This window comes from Seriola aureovittata, chromosome 14, assembly GCF_021018895.1.
Source record: "Seriola aureovittata isolate HTS-2021-v1 ecotype China chromosome 14, ASM2101889v1, whole genome shotgun sequence".
Taxonomy (NCBI): domain Eukaryota; kingdom Metazoa; phylum Chordata; class Actinopteri; order Carangiformes; family Carangidae; genus Seriola; species Seriola aureovittata.
In genome coordinates, this window is record NC_079377.1 from 763,684 (window position 1) to 779,585 (window position 15,902).

The window sequence follows — 15,902 nt, forward strand, 5'->3', positions numbered from 1 at the left end:
CACACACACACACATGCACACACACACGCACGTACACACACGCATGTATGGAGGCATGCGGAGGCACGCACACACACACACACACACACACACACACACAAACATACACACACGAACTGGAGACACATTTCTAAGGCATTTTATTCCTACTTCCACCTTTGGCAGTAAATAATTTGGCTTTCAGCTGTTGAAAACAACATGTTTCAGTTCTCAGCTTTTGCAGCTAATGGACTTCAGCTCATCCAGTTTAACATTTTGGCATCAAATTTTCCAACAACTCAGGCCTCAATACATTCAATCTCCAGGGTACAAGTTCTGCTTTTAATCTTCAGCTATTGCTTAAGCTACTTCAGCATTGCTCCAGCAGTTGCTAAAATGTCTAAAAATGACACACAACGTAAACTGCGATTTTGTGTAAACCGTAATAGTTGTCAAAATACCAATTTAACCCAAAAGAGTCTCAAGTCTTGTGACCCGTTTAATGTTTCAACCATGGTACTACGTTGAAGTATGACGCAGCAATAGAGCTCCAAAGTTGGTTGTTTTAAAGATGTCTCCCCATTCATTCTCTATGGGACTTTTTTGCCTTTCATCACCATTTACGTTGCCATGGTTACTCAAATTGCTTAGAAAAGTCATAGCACACCATTCCAGATTGAGCCGCATGCATTGATATATATATTGTCTGGGTTTTCTCAAAGCTGCGAGACTAGTGACGTGCTCAAATTTTGATACGTAAGAGAAATAAGACGAATAAGTATGCAGAATAATAATATATGCCTTCAATGCTATTGCATTGCAGGCACATAATTATTTCTACAACTACTAAAAATGATAACCAGATCTATAACATCCATGAAATAACAATTTAATGAAGGTTGTTGGAGTTGGTTCGACAATATACAAAAGTTTGTATGAGTGTCTGTGTGTAAGACAGAGACGGAATGAGAGTGTGTGTGGGAGAGTGAGTAGAAAAAGGATTATGAAGCTTCAGCTTCCAACGTGGCCTCTAAACAAATCTTAACAAATTTAAGGAGTGTTAATGAGCCCAATGTTAAAGTGTGGTTATATGCGGCATTTAAGCAGAGAGAGAGAGAGAAAGAGAGATAGACAGAGAGAGAGAGAAAGCGAGAGAGAGAGAGAGCATAGAAGCTCTATCTGTATTGAAACAAAACTTAACTATTACTAATGTTCAGCCCAGGACGTGACTGAAGGTTCAATCCTGTGTCTCCTGGCTCGTCAGCTCGGTCGGGTTGTGTGTCTCTGGCTGGGTGTTAAAAATTTGAGGGGTTCCAGAGAGTTCTTGACATTTGATAATAAAAGGGAATCCATTGTCTTTTACTTCTCTTTGTCACAGCCTGCTATGCCGATTTCTCACTCTCCACTCTGCCACACCTCCTAATCAGCTTCACTGTCTTCACCTGTTGACCCCAGCTGCACTCGATCCCCAATCAGACCAATATATATACATCCCCGGTTCACTCGCTCCTTGCCAGATTGTTCTCAGCGTCATGCTTGACTTTCCAGCGATTATCTCTGGACTGGCTTCTTGTTTTCGACTCTGCTCACCCCTGACCATCCTGCCTCGTCTCTGCCCTGGTAAATACCTTAGCCTTCTGTCCCCGACCACGAGTTCTGCCTGTGCTATTCCTGGTCCCCGTCTGCCCGTCCCTGTGGCTGTTTGGCGTTCTCCAGCTCCCTCGACAACATCTCCAGCCTGCTCCCTAACGCTCAGCACCGCTAGCCCCAGCCTTCGGGTCCAAGAACTTTCCCCTTTGTGTGTGAGCTCAGTCACCTCGCTCCACTCACTGGACCCCCAGCTCTCCAGCCCCGGACCCCATCCTCGACTCCTCATACCCACCTGTGTGTGGGTCATCACCGACTCGCTTCGAGAGGATTGAGAGCGCCCTCCAGCAGCATGAAGCCATGATTGTCACCTCACAAGCTGAAGAAAGACGTTCTGCAGCAGTCCATGAGCAGGCGCTAACAGCTTTAGCCGCAGCAGCTAACGACTGCCTTGAACCGGGCACCTGTTCCGGATCCTTCCCCAGCTCCAACGACTCACTGCCCAGAGACGGCCCTGAGCCCCAGGTGGGAACCCCAGAAAGGTATGCGGGGGACCCTGAGACCTGTGGTCCATTCCTGACAAACTGTTCCCTGTTGTTCTCTCTGCAACCCCTCACGTCCACCACCATTAAAGATGGTGGTGGACGCCTCCGACGTGGGAGTGGGGGCTGTCCTATCCCAGTGTGCAACCTCGGACCAGAAAATTCACCCCTGCGCCTTTTTCTCTCGGCATCTGTCCCCTGCCGAGAGAAGTTATGACATCGCAACCGGGAGCTCCTGGCTGTCAAGTTGGCATTAGAGGAGTGGCGGCACTGGCTTGAGGGGACCAAGCAACCTTTTCTGGTATGGACTGACCATGAGAACCTTGAGTACATCCGTACGGCCAAGACTCTTAACTCCCGTCAGGCCCTGTGGTCCCTTTTCTTCACCCGCTTCAATTTCTCCCTCTCCTACTGTCCTGGGTCCCACAACGTCAAGCCTGATGCCTTGTCACGCCAGTTCCAGGGAGAAACAGACTCTGCTTTGGGGCCCAACCCGATCCTCCCTGCGTTGTTGCCACCCCGACCTGGGAAATCAAGGAGAGGGTGAGGTCCGCCACAGAGGGTCAGCCTGGACCCAGCGCTTGCCCCCCGGACTGCCTGTTTGTTTCTCCAGCCCTGTGGTCCGAGGTGCTTCAGTGGGTCGCCTCCAAGCTCACCTGTGATCCTGGGATCCAGAGAACATGGGACGTCCTCCGCCAACGGTTCTGGTGGGCCACCCTGGAGGACACACGGGAATTTGTGAATGCTTTCCCTGTCTGCAATCAGCACAAGCCCTCCTATCAGGCTCCATCTGGTCTTCTGCAACCCCTGCCGGTGCCTCATCGTCCATGGTCCCACATCTCTCCAGACTTCGTCACTGATGTGCCCCCATCAGATGGCAACACAGTTATCCTCACGGTGGTGGACAGGTTCAGCAAGATGGCCCACTTTGTGCCCCTGGCCAAACTGCCATTGGCCAAGGAAACTGCCCAGCTGGTCCTGCTCCACGTCTTCCGCCTGCATGGTCTCCCTGTCAATGTGGTGTCCGACCGGGGGCCCCAGTTCTCCTCGGTTTTTTGGAGGGAGTTTTGCTGTTTGATGGGAGCCACTGCCAGTCTCTTCGCTGGGTTCCATCCCCAGTCCAATGGGCAGACTGAGCGGAAGAACCAGGAGATGGAGACGGCCCTTCGCTGCATGGTCTCCCGGAATCCTTCCTCCTGTTCGCAGCAGCTCCTGTGGGTGGAGTACGCCCATAACTCCCTCACCAGCTCTGCCATGGGCCTCTCGCTATTCCAAGGTGCCTACGGCCACCGCTCTTCCCAGCCTTGGACAAGAAGGTTTCCTGTCCCACGGTCCAAGCCTTCGTCCGCTGCTGTTGCCGAACCTGGGTCCAGGCACGCATTGCCCTTCCAGCGCTCCGTGAGTCGCTACACTGCTTCGGACAACCGGCAACGCTCTCCTGCTCCGGTCTACCAGGTTGGCCAGAAGGTGTGGCTCTCCATCTGGGACCAACCCCTCCGGGTGGAATCCAAGAAGCTGGCTCCCAGGTTCATCGGCCCATTCCCCATCCTGAGGGTCATCAGTCCAACGGCGGTGAGACTGAGGCTCCCGCACACCATGCGCGTCAATCCCACCTTCCATGTTTCCAGAGTGAAGCCGGTCAGAGGGAGTCCGTTGGTGCCCAATATTCCGCCTCCACCTCCCTCTTGGTTCATCGATGGTGGTCCATCCTTCTCGGTCCAACGTTTGGTGCGCTCTCGTCGCCGTGGCCGTGGGATCCAGTATCTGGTCGATTGGGATGGTTATGGTCCTGAAGAAAGGTCCTGGATCCCAGCTCGTCACATCCTTGATCCTCGCATCATCGCTGATTTCCACCAGTGTCACCCCGACCAGCCCAGTAGGACATCAGCTCCCCCCAGGAACCTTCGCCGGAGAGTCCTCCATGCTCTTCCACCCATCACTCCCAATGAGGAGGAGCCTTCCGTCACCAGAGAGGGGCTGTCATCAGACAGGGGGGCTCCCTCCACCAGACCCCCTCCACCCACCCAGCTGAGGAGATGGACTGGACCAGCTCCCAGGAGTTTTAGGTAGTGCCAGCCCCAGCCTTCACGTCCAAGAACTTTCCCCTGTGTGTGTGAGCTCAGTCACCTTGCTCCACTCACCGGACCCCCGGCTCTCCAGCCCCGGACCCCATCCTTGGCTCCTCATACCCACCTGTGTGTGTTCTCTCTGCTGGTATATCAATAAAGGTCATTTCCAACTATCCATCTGTTTGGTTGTGCTGCAAGTCTTTGGAAAGTCGCTTGCTGTGAAAATTAACGGGGGTGTCTAATGAGCAAGTGAACAATTATCAATTATCTTACAGTAAAACTGTGGCCAGTGGCAATGTAAGAAGTCGGGCTCCTTTGTGTCCCTGTCACTTTACTGAATATGTACCTGGGGAAGTTAATGGGAGTTCTCACACTGCATCTTGGTTTTTGTTTACATTCTTCCCTCCGCTAACCCAGCAACCCATCAAGATTGTGAGGTGATGGTCTGATAATACATGTGCTACACTGCAAAACTTCTTTCAATGCACAGACTGGGATGTTTGCCAAATGGTGAGGATGTAGATGGACTGACAGACTGTTTGTCCGAGTATGTCAACTTCTTTGTGGACTCTGATTGACTGTCAGTGAATATTGGAAGGAGGAAGGAAGCCCATAGTAGGAAGCTGGAGCAGAGGCTGCAGCAGAATCACACCAGGGAGGTCTGGACACGTATGAGGTACATAGGCACACCTGACAAACACGGAGACTCAGTTTCAGTACAGAAGAAGGCCTGTTCCAGTGGTGCCAGCGACTACAGACCCATAACATTGACCTCACACATGAAAGACTGGTCCTTGAGTCTCTCCAGCTATTGATGAACCCTTCTGTGGACCCCGTCAAGCTCATGTACCAACTGGATGTCATTGTGGATGATGCCATCATGTACCTGTTCCCCCGTGCCAATGCCCACCTGGACAGGCAAGCAGGCTTAACCACCTTTGGCTCAACATCAGCAAAAAACAGAAGTTCCCACCCTCTACATAGTGTTGTGGTTGGCCAGAGACTTAGACTGATGAGTGCTCCACTGAACGCCACAGGAGCTCCTTATTCCCTAAGGCCATCCAGATATATGACTCCTCCCCTTTCATCTCCTTCAGTACACTGCTGTTAAATTTTAAATGTTGAAATTACTGTTAATCGGATGTATCCATGTTTGAAATTTGGCCTAACTGTGATTCTACCTCACACATTAGTTTTTACTTTTTGTGTGTTTGCATTTGTACATTTTTCAATTCACTGACTGTAACATCAATAAAGTCCTTTCTGATTCTTATATTATTTTTATTCTTGAAGCCAATTTCTAAACCAATTTATTTTAAAAGTATTGTTAAGTGCCTCATAATCTAAGACTTCAAGGCCTCCACTATCTTTGGTATTACATAAAATCTCTTTCTTTAGATAGTGACGTTTATTCCTCCAGATAAAATTCACTGTGAATTAAAGAGAAAGAGAGAAGCATATACAGAGAGAGATCCCTTCATGTCCCTTCCTGTTTTGGTTTCACTAATAACTGGGTCAACTGGGTTTGTACATATACTTTCATCTTTACAATAAACCTACTGTAATCCCCAAAATCCCCAAGAAACTATCTTACCTTGATATAATGTATATAAGACAAATTACAAGATTTGATTTTTTGACATTAATGTCAAGGTTTGTGGTAAGTAGGACCCAAAATGCAGCCAACACAGAGGAGAAGGTGCAGAATGTTTAATAAACAAAAGAACTTACAAAACAAGCACAGGGAACCACAGGGGATGACAACAGGCAACATGAACAGACTAACGACAAACCCAGAGATCAACAGACGAACCGACACAGACAAAGGGAAGCACAAAGACATATAGACGAGGGAGGCAAGGGTGATTGAACACAGGTGAAACACATTAGGGCGGGGCAGACAATCACCACACAGAAACAGGACCAAAACAGGAAGCAAAAACACTGAGACACACAAGGAAACCAATTATAAAATAAAACACAAGGGTGAGAAAGTCCAAACAAAACTAACAAAACCTGGTCTGATGGATCTGGATTTGTGCTGAGGCAGCAGATGGTAGAGTCAGAGTCTGAATCCATGGACCAACCTGCCTTGTGTCAACAGTCCAGGCTGGTGGTGGGGAATGTGATGGTGTGGGGAATGTGTTCTTCCTAATACCAATGCTGGATGTCACAGTCTATCTGAGTATTGTTGCTGACCATGTTCATCCTTCATGGCCCCAGTTCACCATCTTCTAATGGCTCCTTCCAGCAGGATAATGCTCCATGTCACAAACTGGTTTCATCAACATGACAATGAGTTCAGTGTAGATGTATTACTTATCTAAACCACACCAAGCAACACAGGCAGTGTGTTCCCAAGGGTGGCACAGTGATGGAGTGGTGATTCACTTTGCATGGTCTCCCATATCTGTGTGCAGGTGTTGTCTATTCCCATGTGTCATGTGTCTATTTACAGGTAAAAAAAGCAATACTTCAGAGAAACCGTTTCCTCCAGCAGAGCCACCAGAGCCAGTTCTACCTGGGAGCTTAGCCATCGGCTCAGTGTCTGTGGCTGTTGCCAGAACTGGGGCACAGTTACAGGGCCTCCCTCTCTATGGATACATAGCAGCGCTAAAGAACGGAGAGGTTAGATCACACAACCACAAACACAAATACTACACACACTGGGAGCAACATGTAATGATGTCTTCAACACTTTTATGCAGACTCCAACACAGTTTTACATCCCTGTCTCCTTGGTGACTTTGCTGAGCTGTGGGAAGAAATCTGCTGGAAAACTGAGTTTGCTGGAAGAAATCATTCTGATCCCCAAAGCAGGACAACGAGTCAAACAAGTACTCACCACTCCCACTCACATCTCTGTTGTTACATGTTCTGTCTTTGGTCCATGTCTCAGTGTGGTGGCAGTTGGTACAGACTTGTTCACTGTATAAAGTTTGTGTTTTTTTGTGCAAGGTCGTAGCTTCCTTTGTTGTTGCTGTGATGTGCTATATTATTGGTGAAGCACCTCAGCTCTTCAGTGCTCAGTTTTATCTATAGCATTTATAAAATGCACTGAACTGTGAACTTCTTCAACAGATCATCACAATGACCCTTGAATTACAGAAGGAGATGATGAGAATAATGAACACTTCAACAAAAGCCGGGGTGAGGGACGTTGCTATTAATTCACTTTAAGAATGGGAACTGTGTTTACACAGGCTTTATGATAGCACAGAATGTAAAAGGTGGAGGCAATATTCAAAGCTTTTTCTGTTTTTTCTGTGTTTCCTAAAAGATACACACAAAAAATTATATTTCTATGTGATTTTCATGGCTAATGTCCAAATTAACTCAGGTATGCAGGCCTGGAAATGCTTATTAAAACATTCAATACTTCTATCTGCCTTTTCCTTCAGGCAGCGTTTGTGCTGTATACGCAGTTATCTCTTGCATTGTTCAGTGACCCCTAGCACTTACATTCATAACGCAAACAGTACAGAGGGTGAGTGGAACACACTCATCTTCTAATAACCTTGAAATGACAACCGTTTCATTCAGACCTATGAATGAATAGTCATCTATTGTCATTCATAAGCAGCTTCAGCTAAGCTACTTTTCAAAAGACGTTACCCAACAGGAGAGATGTAAAGAACACTGTAGGTTAATGTATTTATTACCGTTGGACGTAGAAAAGTACAATACACAGATGTTGTTGACAAGGTGAACCATGTGTATTTGCTCCGAGGCCACTCAGGCAACTCTGCATGACAGTGGTGCGCCAGCTGTGAGCTATGAGAGACCCGAGCAGCCTCTGGATCTCATCGCTGAAGCCTGCATCAACCTTGGACTGGCACTGGGAACAGAGATCCATTTAGCATTAAACTGTGACGCCCGTGAGCTTATGGACTTTGTAAGTTGACGAAAGGTAGTCTCTGGCTTTATGTGTGCCAAGCTGTTGGGAGTCTACGTATAGGAGTTCTTGTGTAAATTAGTTCTATATGCATACAGCTGAAGAGGTCAATTCACAAGACAACAAGCAGTGAAGCGAACTGAATTAGTTTTCTTCTCCTCCTCTCAGTCTAAAGGAAAGTATGAAGTTTCAACAGGAGTTTTGAAGTCTCCGGATGAATTAGTGGACATGTACCAAACACTTGTCAGCAAATACCCAGCAGTGGTGGCTTTAATCAATCCATTCAGGAGAGAGGTGAGTTCAAAACATCATCGTTCTTTCCTCAACATTTCCAATATTGTTTATGTATTGTACATGTGTCTGTGTAGTTTCTGCTCCTGACACTTCACATTGTTCAGTAGAAAAGTAAAAGCAATTCTGGTAAATTCCTAACAGGTCAATTTAAATACAGAGACAATTTTAAAGTTAAAGCAGGTGTTAATAACAGTAACTCAAACAGGAGTAAACAGTTCAGTTGTTGGGGACTATTTTCAGTGGCAGATTAATGCACATTTGGTATCAATATCGTGTGTATTTCCAGCAGCAGGACAGTGTGTGTGCTCTTGGTATTTGAAATATATTATTTAAAGATTTTAGACTGATTAAAGCCATTGCTCAACATCTAAGTTATCACTCCTAACTGTGGTTAGGTATTGTATTGTTTGATATTGTATTGTTGTATTAAATTATTACAAACTCATGAGAAATATTCTGCCACCTCTGGTTAGAATGGTCAGGGTCTTTAGGGACCCGGTTGTAGTACAAGCTGAAACCAGGAGTTAACGTCATAGTAGACTGTTGACAGGTTGACCGGTTGACATGGACAGGTTAGTTTTAGTTTTAGTGCATTGGTTGCCATAGTTACAGATTCAAAACTGACTGAACGTCTAATTAGTGTTACCAACAGATCTTGTTCTACTGGACATGTGCAGCCTATATCAAACTTGAATGAATTTCTCATTGCTGAAAAAGGTCCATGTAGAACCATGGAAATCCCAGTGGTGTTTTTCGGTGGTAGTATTTTTTTGTAGTAGTATTTTTCCTGTTTATATGTGTTTGTGAGGTTGACTGCGTGTTAGATATGTGTGTTGTGTGCATATGTATGATATGCCAAATGTGTATCCTTGTTCTTTTGTGTTTCTCATTAAGGACATAGTCCAGTGGGAGAAGCTGAGCAATGTTATTGGAGACTCATGTTCACTGCTCTTTGACGTCACTTACAAGGCAAAGGCCCTGCCCCATCTGGGCGTCAGAGGTCACATCTTAAAACACACTGATGAGATGACAATCAGTGATTTGGTCCGCATCACTTCAGAGCACCAAGGTAACAGATCCACTGAGATAGTACTAGGAAATAGTAAAATACTGTTCAATTCAACTTCCACAAAGTGGAATTCTACTTAGAAACAGAAGTCTTTGACTTTTCTATTTATACCATAAAAAAATAGAGTAACCTGAAAAAAGACTTGTTGATGTACAGTGGCTTGCAAAAGTATTCATACCCTGTTGAACTTTTCCACATTTTGTATTGATTTTGTAATGTATTTTATTGGGATTTTATGTGATAAGCCAACACAAAGTGGCACATAATTGTTGAAGTGGAAGGAAAATGATACATAATTTTCAATTTTTTTTACAAATAAAAAACTGAAAAGTGTGGCGTGCAAAAGTATTCAGCCCCCTTTACTCTGATACCCCTAAATAAAATCCAGTGCAACCAATTGCCTTCAGAAGTCACCTAATTAGTAAATCGAGTCCACCCGTGTGTAATCTAATCTCAGTATAAATACAGCTGTTCTGTGAAGGCCTTGAAGGTTTGTTAGAGAACATTAGTGAAAAAACAGCATCATGAAGCCCAAGGAACACAACACAACACAACACAACACACCACAACACAACACAACACACCACACAACACAACACCAGACAGGTCAAGATAAAGTTGTGGAGAAGTTTGAGCAGGGTTAGGTTATGAAAAAATATCCCAGAGTTTGAACATCCCACAGAGCACTGTTCAATCCATCATCCGAAAATGGAAAGAGTATGGCACAACTGCAAACCTACCAAGACATGGCCGTCCACCTAAACTGACAGGCCGGTCAAGGAGAGCAATGATCAGAGAAGCAGCCAAGAGGCCCACCGTAACTCTGGAGGAACTGCAGAGATCCACAGCTCAGGTGGGAGAATCTGTCCACAGGACAACTATTAGTCATGCGCTCCACAAATCAGGTCTTTATGGAAGAGTGGCAAGAAGAAAGCCATTGTTGAAACAAAGCCATAAGAAGTCCCGTTTGCAGTTTGCCACAAGCCATGTGGGGGGGACAGCAAACATGTGGAGCAAGGTGCTCTGGTCAGATGAGACCAAAATTGAAGTTTTTGGCCTAAATGCAAAACGCTATGTGTGGCGAAAAACTAACACTGCACATCACCCTGAACACACCATCCCCACCGTGAAACGTGGTGTTAGCATCATGCTGTGGGGATGCTTTTCTTCAGCAGGGACAGGGAAGCTGGTCAGAGTTGATGGGAAGATGGATGGAGCCAAATACAGGGCAATCTAGGAAGAAAACCTTTTAGAGTCTGCAAAAGACTTGAGACTGGGGCGGAGGTTCACCTTCCAGCAGGACAACGACCCTAAACATACAGCCAGAGCTACAATGGAATGGTTCAGATCAAAGCATATTCATGTGTTAGAATGGCCCAGTCAAAGTCCAGACCTTAATCCAATTGAGAATCTCTGGCAAGACTTGAAAATTGCTGTTCACAGACGCTCTCCATCCAATCTGACTGAGCTTGAGCTATTTTGCAAAGAAGAATGGGCAAAAATTTCAGTCTCTAGATGTGCAAAGCTGGTAGAGACATACCCCATAAAACTTGCAGCTGTAATTTCAGCAAAAGGTGGTTCTACAAAGTATTGACTCAGGGGGGCCACACTTTTCAGTTTTTTATTTCTAAAAACATTTGAAAACCATGTATCATTTTCCTTCCACTTCACAATTATGCGCCACTTTGTGTTGGCCTATCACATAAAATCCCAATAAAATACATTTACGTTTGTGGTTGTAACGTGACAAAATGTGGAAAAGTTCAATGGGTATGAATACTTTTGCAAGCCACTGTAAACTAGAATATAATTATATACTGCATGTAAATCACATTATTGCGATGCTTCTTCTGTGATACGTGTTGGAAAGGAGCCAATGACAGATGGAGCCTTGCAGGTGTTTGTTGTTTCCTATAGTATATAACCAACCAGGCAGTCAGTTCTCCATACCACTGCACTGGACCCGTCTGTTTCCCTCCACACTCCCAAACCCGTTGTGCATTCACAATAATAGCACATATTTCAATTCATTACGCGTTCATGAGTATTTGTTGTTTGTCTTGAGCTCAGGGGCTGGTTTCAGACAGACTTTGACTGTGGCTTAGATATAAGAAACAGTCAGACTTCAGATAGACTGAGTCTAAATTCATCTGTAGGACAAAGCCGTTTAGTTCTCGACTATCTTGGCTGACCAATGAACCACATCAAACCTGAAAATATGTTCAGTTACAAGGACGTTTTACTTTGGAAATTCAGCGAAGAGAGTAACAATAAAAAGAAAACATCTAAAAACTCTTTCCGTTCTCTTTGCTCTGTCCATTACAATGTTAGCAAACCACACATATGAGCCATGTTTTCCTGTTTTTTGTTGTTTGGTGCTACTGATCAGCGCAGGTGTCTCATTTTAAGACAAAAACCTTAGACACCTTACCTACAGGCTAACTCAGGCCTAAGACCAATGTTACCATGGTAACAATCAATAACATCAGACTGATCTATGATCAACATGAAGCCTGGAACAGCACAACCGACCAGTCTGACATATCTTTGTGAAACCGGCTGTTATGTCTTTGCCAAAACTGATGTGGGGCCCCAGAGCAGAGACAGAACACAAAACACACCAGCAATAACCGTGCAAGGGAGTTTATTGAAGCGAAGGAAATGGTGATGGTGAATGTGCAGGGGGAGCTGGTCAGAGGAATCGAGGTGGCTGGTGAAGACATGAGGCAGGAGTATGGGGAACACTGGAAGCCAGAGGCAGGGGAGTAACACACTCTGGAAAAATGAGGGACAGCTGAGACCAAAAGCAAGTGCGTTGTGTGGCCTGGTGACAGCAGAGTGTGGCAGGATTAGCAGCCCACAAATCAGGAATTCTTCTGGAGCACAGGAGAATGAAAATTACCACAGACAAAATCACTGCGGATATCACAATATAACTCCATAGTTACAAAAAGTAATCAGAGCAGCTGAGAGAGTTCTACCGCTGTGAAGAGCGGAACAATCTGGTGATGAATGGATGGATGACCAGGGTAGATGTACTGCAGGTGATGAGTGAGTGTGGTGGTGAGCTGCTGTCCAGACCACGCCTCCGCTGAGTCACCTGATGTCAGGGGAAGCACACAGACACACACGGGGGAAGGGAAGACAAACAGGAAGAGGAAAAAACACTGGGAGACACAGCGGCCTCAAGTCTGTGTTAAACTGGACCTGGGAGCAGACACTCAACCAAACTCAATGCATGGTATTGTTGCAGAAAGTATTTTCACTCCTTGATAAGAATTTCATGACTGAAACACAGCTGTTGAAGTCATGGTTACCTGAGGTGCATTTAGGTATAATCAGCTGAAGGGGGAGGCCTTCAGAAAAGCATGTGTGGATGTTAGACAATCATGGGTCAGAGACACCTGGGTTAAAGAACTATAGACTATAAGAATATTTAGAGCAAATTGAATCTATAGTTAGATTTGTTAGAAAAGGCTCTTTGAGGGGGATCTCATTTTGGGTTTGGGTTGGTGAAAGGAGGCTTGTAGCCAAAAAGCTGATAGTGCTGAAACATGACTCAGTAAAGCTGCCTTCCATTGGTTATGAATATCAAAATCCTACATGTTTTTCATCTGTGAATTGTTTCAATGGTGGATTATTATCAATACTAATTGTGTAATTGTGTATGTCTGCAGGTTCAGTGTTGCTGGGTACAACATACAGTGAGCCCTGCAGTAGTGACTCTTTTTCAGATATAGTAAGTCATATTCCCTCTCTTATGTTCTGTGTGTCCAGCTTAATGTCATTTGTCTGACCAAAAAGCAGTTTTTATCTCCTCACCTCTCCGTGTTTAAGATTCAGTCGGAGTAGAAAACCTTATTCCAATGTTTTGCAATAATGACGTTTTGTGTGCTCTAAGGGTCACAAACCATCCACCCACTGTTCTCTTTGCAGGTCCAGGAACAAGTACTGAAGTGATATCATGAAAACTTTAACAATGAGTGTGAGCTTTCACCACATCAAAGCCGAGTGGCATTAAGAGTTTAATTGAATGAGCTTAAGAAGGATAAAATTGTTCAGTAGATAGTGTAATAGCAATTTTCATTTGTTCATCCAATTTCCAATCTTGCCATTACTTGCATAGGAGGAGCAGCAGTTGTCTTTACGCAGACCCAAAAGACAGAATCAATGTCCAGTCAATCCTTGCAGGTTTAATTGTCGTTTATTGACATAATGCCGAAGGTTTCAAACATACCACTTTTTTCTCTACGGGTGTTGTTCCTTTGTCCTTTCTGCCTCAGGTCTGGTGAAAACTTGTGTACTCTCCCACTTCCTGTGCCTACCTACTTCCTCCCACCTATACCCAAGATATATCCTGTGTGTCTCCCATTACTGCCACCGTGTGTCCAAATCAAAATAAAAAATAATAAAAACAATATCTGCCAACACTAACTAAAACTGCTCCTATAGATAGATAGATAGATAGATAGATAGATAGATACTTTATTTATCCCCTAGGGGGAATTTATGTGTCCATTAGCTGATTGTTGATAACAATAATAATGATAATAATAACAGTTAATAATAAATAAACAATAATAATTGGATTAGTCCACTTCCTTTGGCTGAGGTGTTGTACAGCCTGATGGCAGTGGGAACAAGGGATCTTCTGAACCTCTCTGTTCTGTGAGATGAGACGTTTGCTACAGCTGTAGCTGCTTCTCTGTCATGCAAGAATGTTGTGGAGATGACGGTTGGTACTGTCTAAGATGGCCTCCATCTTGCGTCTCACCACAACAGTCCTGAGTAAGTAGCAACCAAGCACAGACCCAGCCTTTTTGATCAGCTTTTGCAGTTTTTTTATGTTCATGTTGGACATGCTGCCGCCCCAGCAGACTGCAACATAAAAAAGTACACTGGCCACCACTGACTGATAAAACATAAGCAGCATTTCACTACAGATGTCAAAGGACCTGAGCTTCCTGAGGAAAAAGCTGGCTCTGCCCCGTCCAGTAGATGGCATCCGTTCTCAGGGACCAGTCCAGTTTACTGTCCAGGTGCACACCTAGGTATTTATAAGTGTGCACCATCTCAATGTCCTTCCCTTTAATATTGACTGGCTCAAGGGTGGGCCTAGACCTCCGAAAGTCCATGACCATTTCCTTTGTCTTGAAGGAGTTTAGAAGGAGGCAGTTCTTGTCGCTCCATTCACTGAAGGCCTTTGTCAGATCCCTGTACTCCTCTTCCTGCCCGTTCCTGATATGCGCTACATTAGCTGTGTCAACTGAGTATTTCTGGATGTGGCAGGAATCAGAGTTGTATTTTAAGTCAGCCGTATACAGGGCAAATAGGAATGAAGCCAGAGCAGTTCCCTGTGGACCCCCAGTGTGACAAGTCATTTGTAGTGATGAACCTATAGTCAATTATCAACTGCAGCTCCTCTTGGCAGTGAGTTTTAGCTCATTGTTTTGCTAACTTTACTATTTTTACTCTCACTGCTGTTTTTCGGCTACACCAGATGGCACTATTTAGAGAAATTGCTCTAAAAACACACTGTACACTACACCACCAGCTGATGAGCATGCGTAGTGGAGCATTTAGCAGGAGTAGCTAAAGAGACAGATATTTACCTCAGGAGCCTGGTATGGACCAAAAACAGAAAGTAAATAATGGAATTAGATTTGCCAGGATCCAGAAACACAACTCCAAATTAATGATAATGTTGCTCTGCATCTGCTTTATGTGGAAATAAACAACTGTCTTCTATCAACTTTTTTAGTGTTTAGTTCACGTTTCTGCTGCTCTCAACTGACCAAAAATCAGTTATTGCAAATTCAAAGTAATACAACCAAGAGAGAGCAACAATATGTACATGTGCAATATGCACAAACATATAAATATGTACAGTAGAGAGCACTTTATTAGGAACAGCACACTAACACTGGGTAGTTCCTCAGTTCTGCATGTCATGGATCCACCAGATATGTTGAAACTTTCCTCTCAGACTCTGCTCCATGATGACATGATGCATCACATCATTTCTGCAGATTTGTCAGCTGCACATTCATGCTGCCAGTCTCCTGCTCTACCACATCTCAAAGATGTTCTAATGGATCCTGGTCTGGAGACTGGGGGGTGGGGGGCCGGCACTGAAGTTCATGGGACTCACTGTCATGTTGATGAAAACAGTTTGTCACATGGAGCATTATCCTGCTGGAAGGAGCCATTAGAAGATGTTGAACTATGGCCATGACGGAAAGAACATGGTCAGCAACAATAATCAGACTGTGAAATTCAGACCATGATTGATTGAAAACATTCTCCCTACCATCACACCATCACTACCAGCCTGGACTGTTGACACAAGGCAGGTTGGTCCATGGATTCAGACTCTGACTCTACCATCTGCTGCCTCAGCACAAATCGAGATCCATCAGACCAGGTCTTAATCTGTCCAGTGTTGGTGAGTCTGTGTCCACTTCAGC

At 44.9% G+C, this 15,902-nt stretch overlaps 1 protein-coding gene across 6 annotated transcripts in view; it reads left to right on the forward strand.

Moving 5' to 3' along the window:
- Positions 1–15,902, forward strand: part of eno4 (enolase 4) — a 36,945-nt gene that overhangs the window by 12,121 nt on the left and 8,922 nt on the right. For 3 of the 6 annotated variants that reach the window (XR_008829622.1, XM_056396092.1, XM_056396090.1), the window contains exons 5-11: positions 6,636–6,805; positions 6,886–7,014; positions 7,259–7,327; positions 7,908–8,072; positions 8,241–8,366; positions 9,261–9,435; positions 13,113–13,174. Coding sequence is in view for 4 of the 6 variants with exons in the window: in XM_056396092.1 (XP_056252067.1) it covers positions 6,636–6,805; positions 6,886–7,014; positions 7,259–7,327; positions 7,908–8,072; positions 8,241–8,366; positions 9,261–9,435; positions 13,113–13,174 (896 nt within the window). In the remaining 2 variants the exon portion in view is untranslated. Of the gene's footprint in view, positions 1–6,635; positions 6,806–6,885; positions 7,015–7,258; positions 7,328–7,907; positions 8,073–8,240; positions 8,367–9,260; positions 9,436–13,112; positions 13,175–13,718; positions 13,811–15,902 lie in introns of those variants that run through there. The other 3 variants (XM_056396093.1, XM_056396091.1, XR_008829623.1) reach the window with 3 other exon arrangements.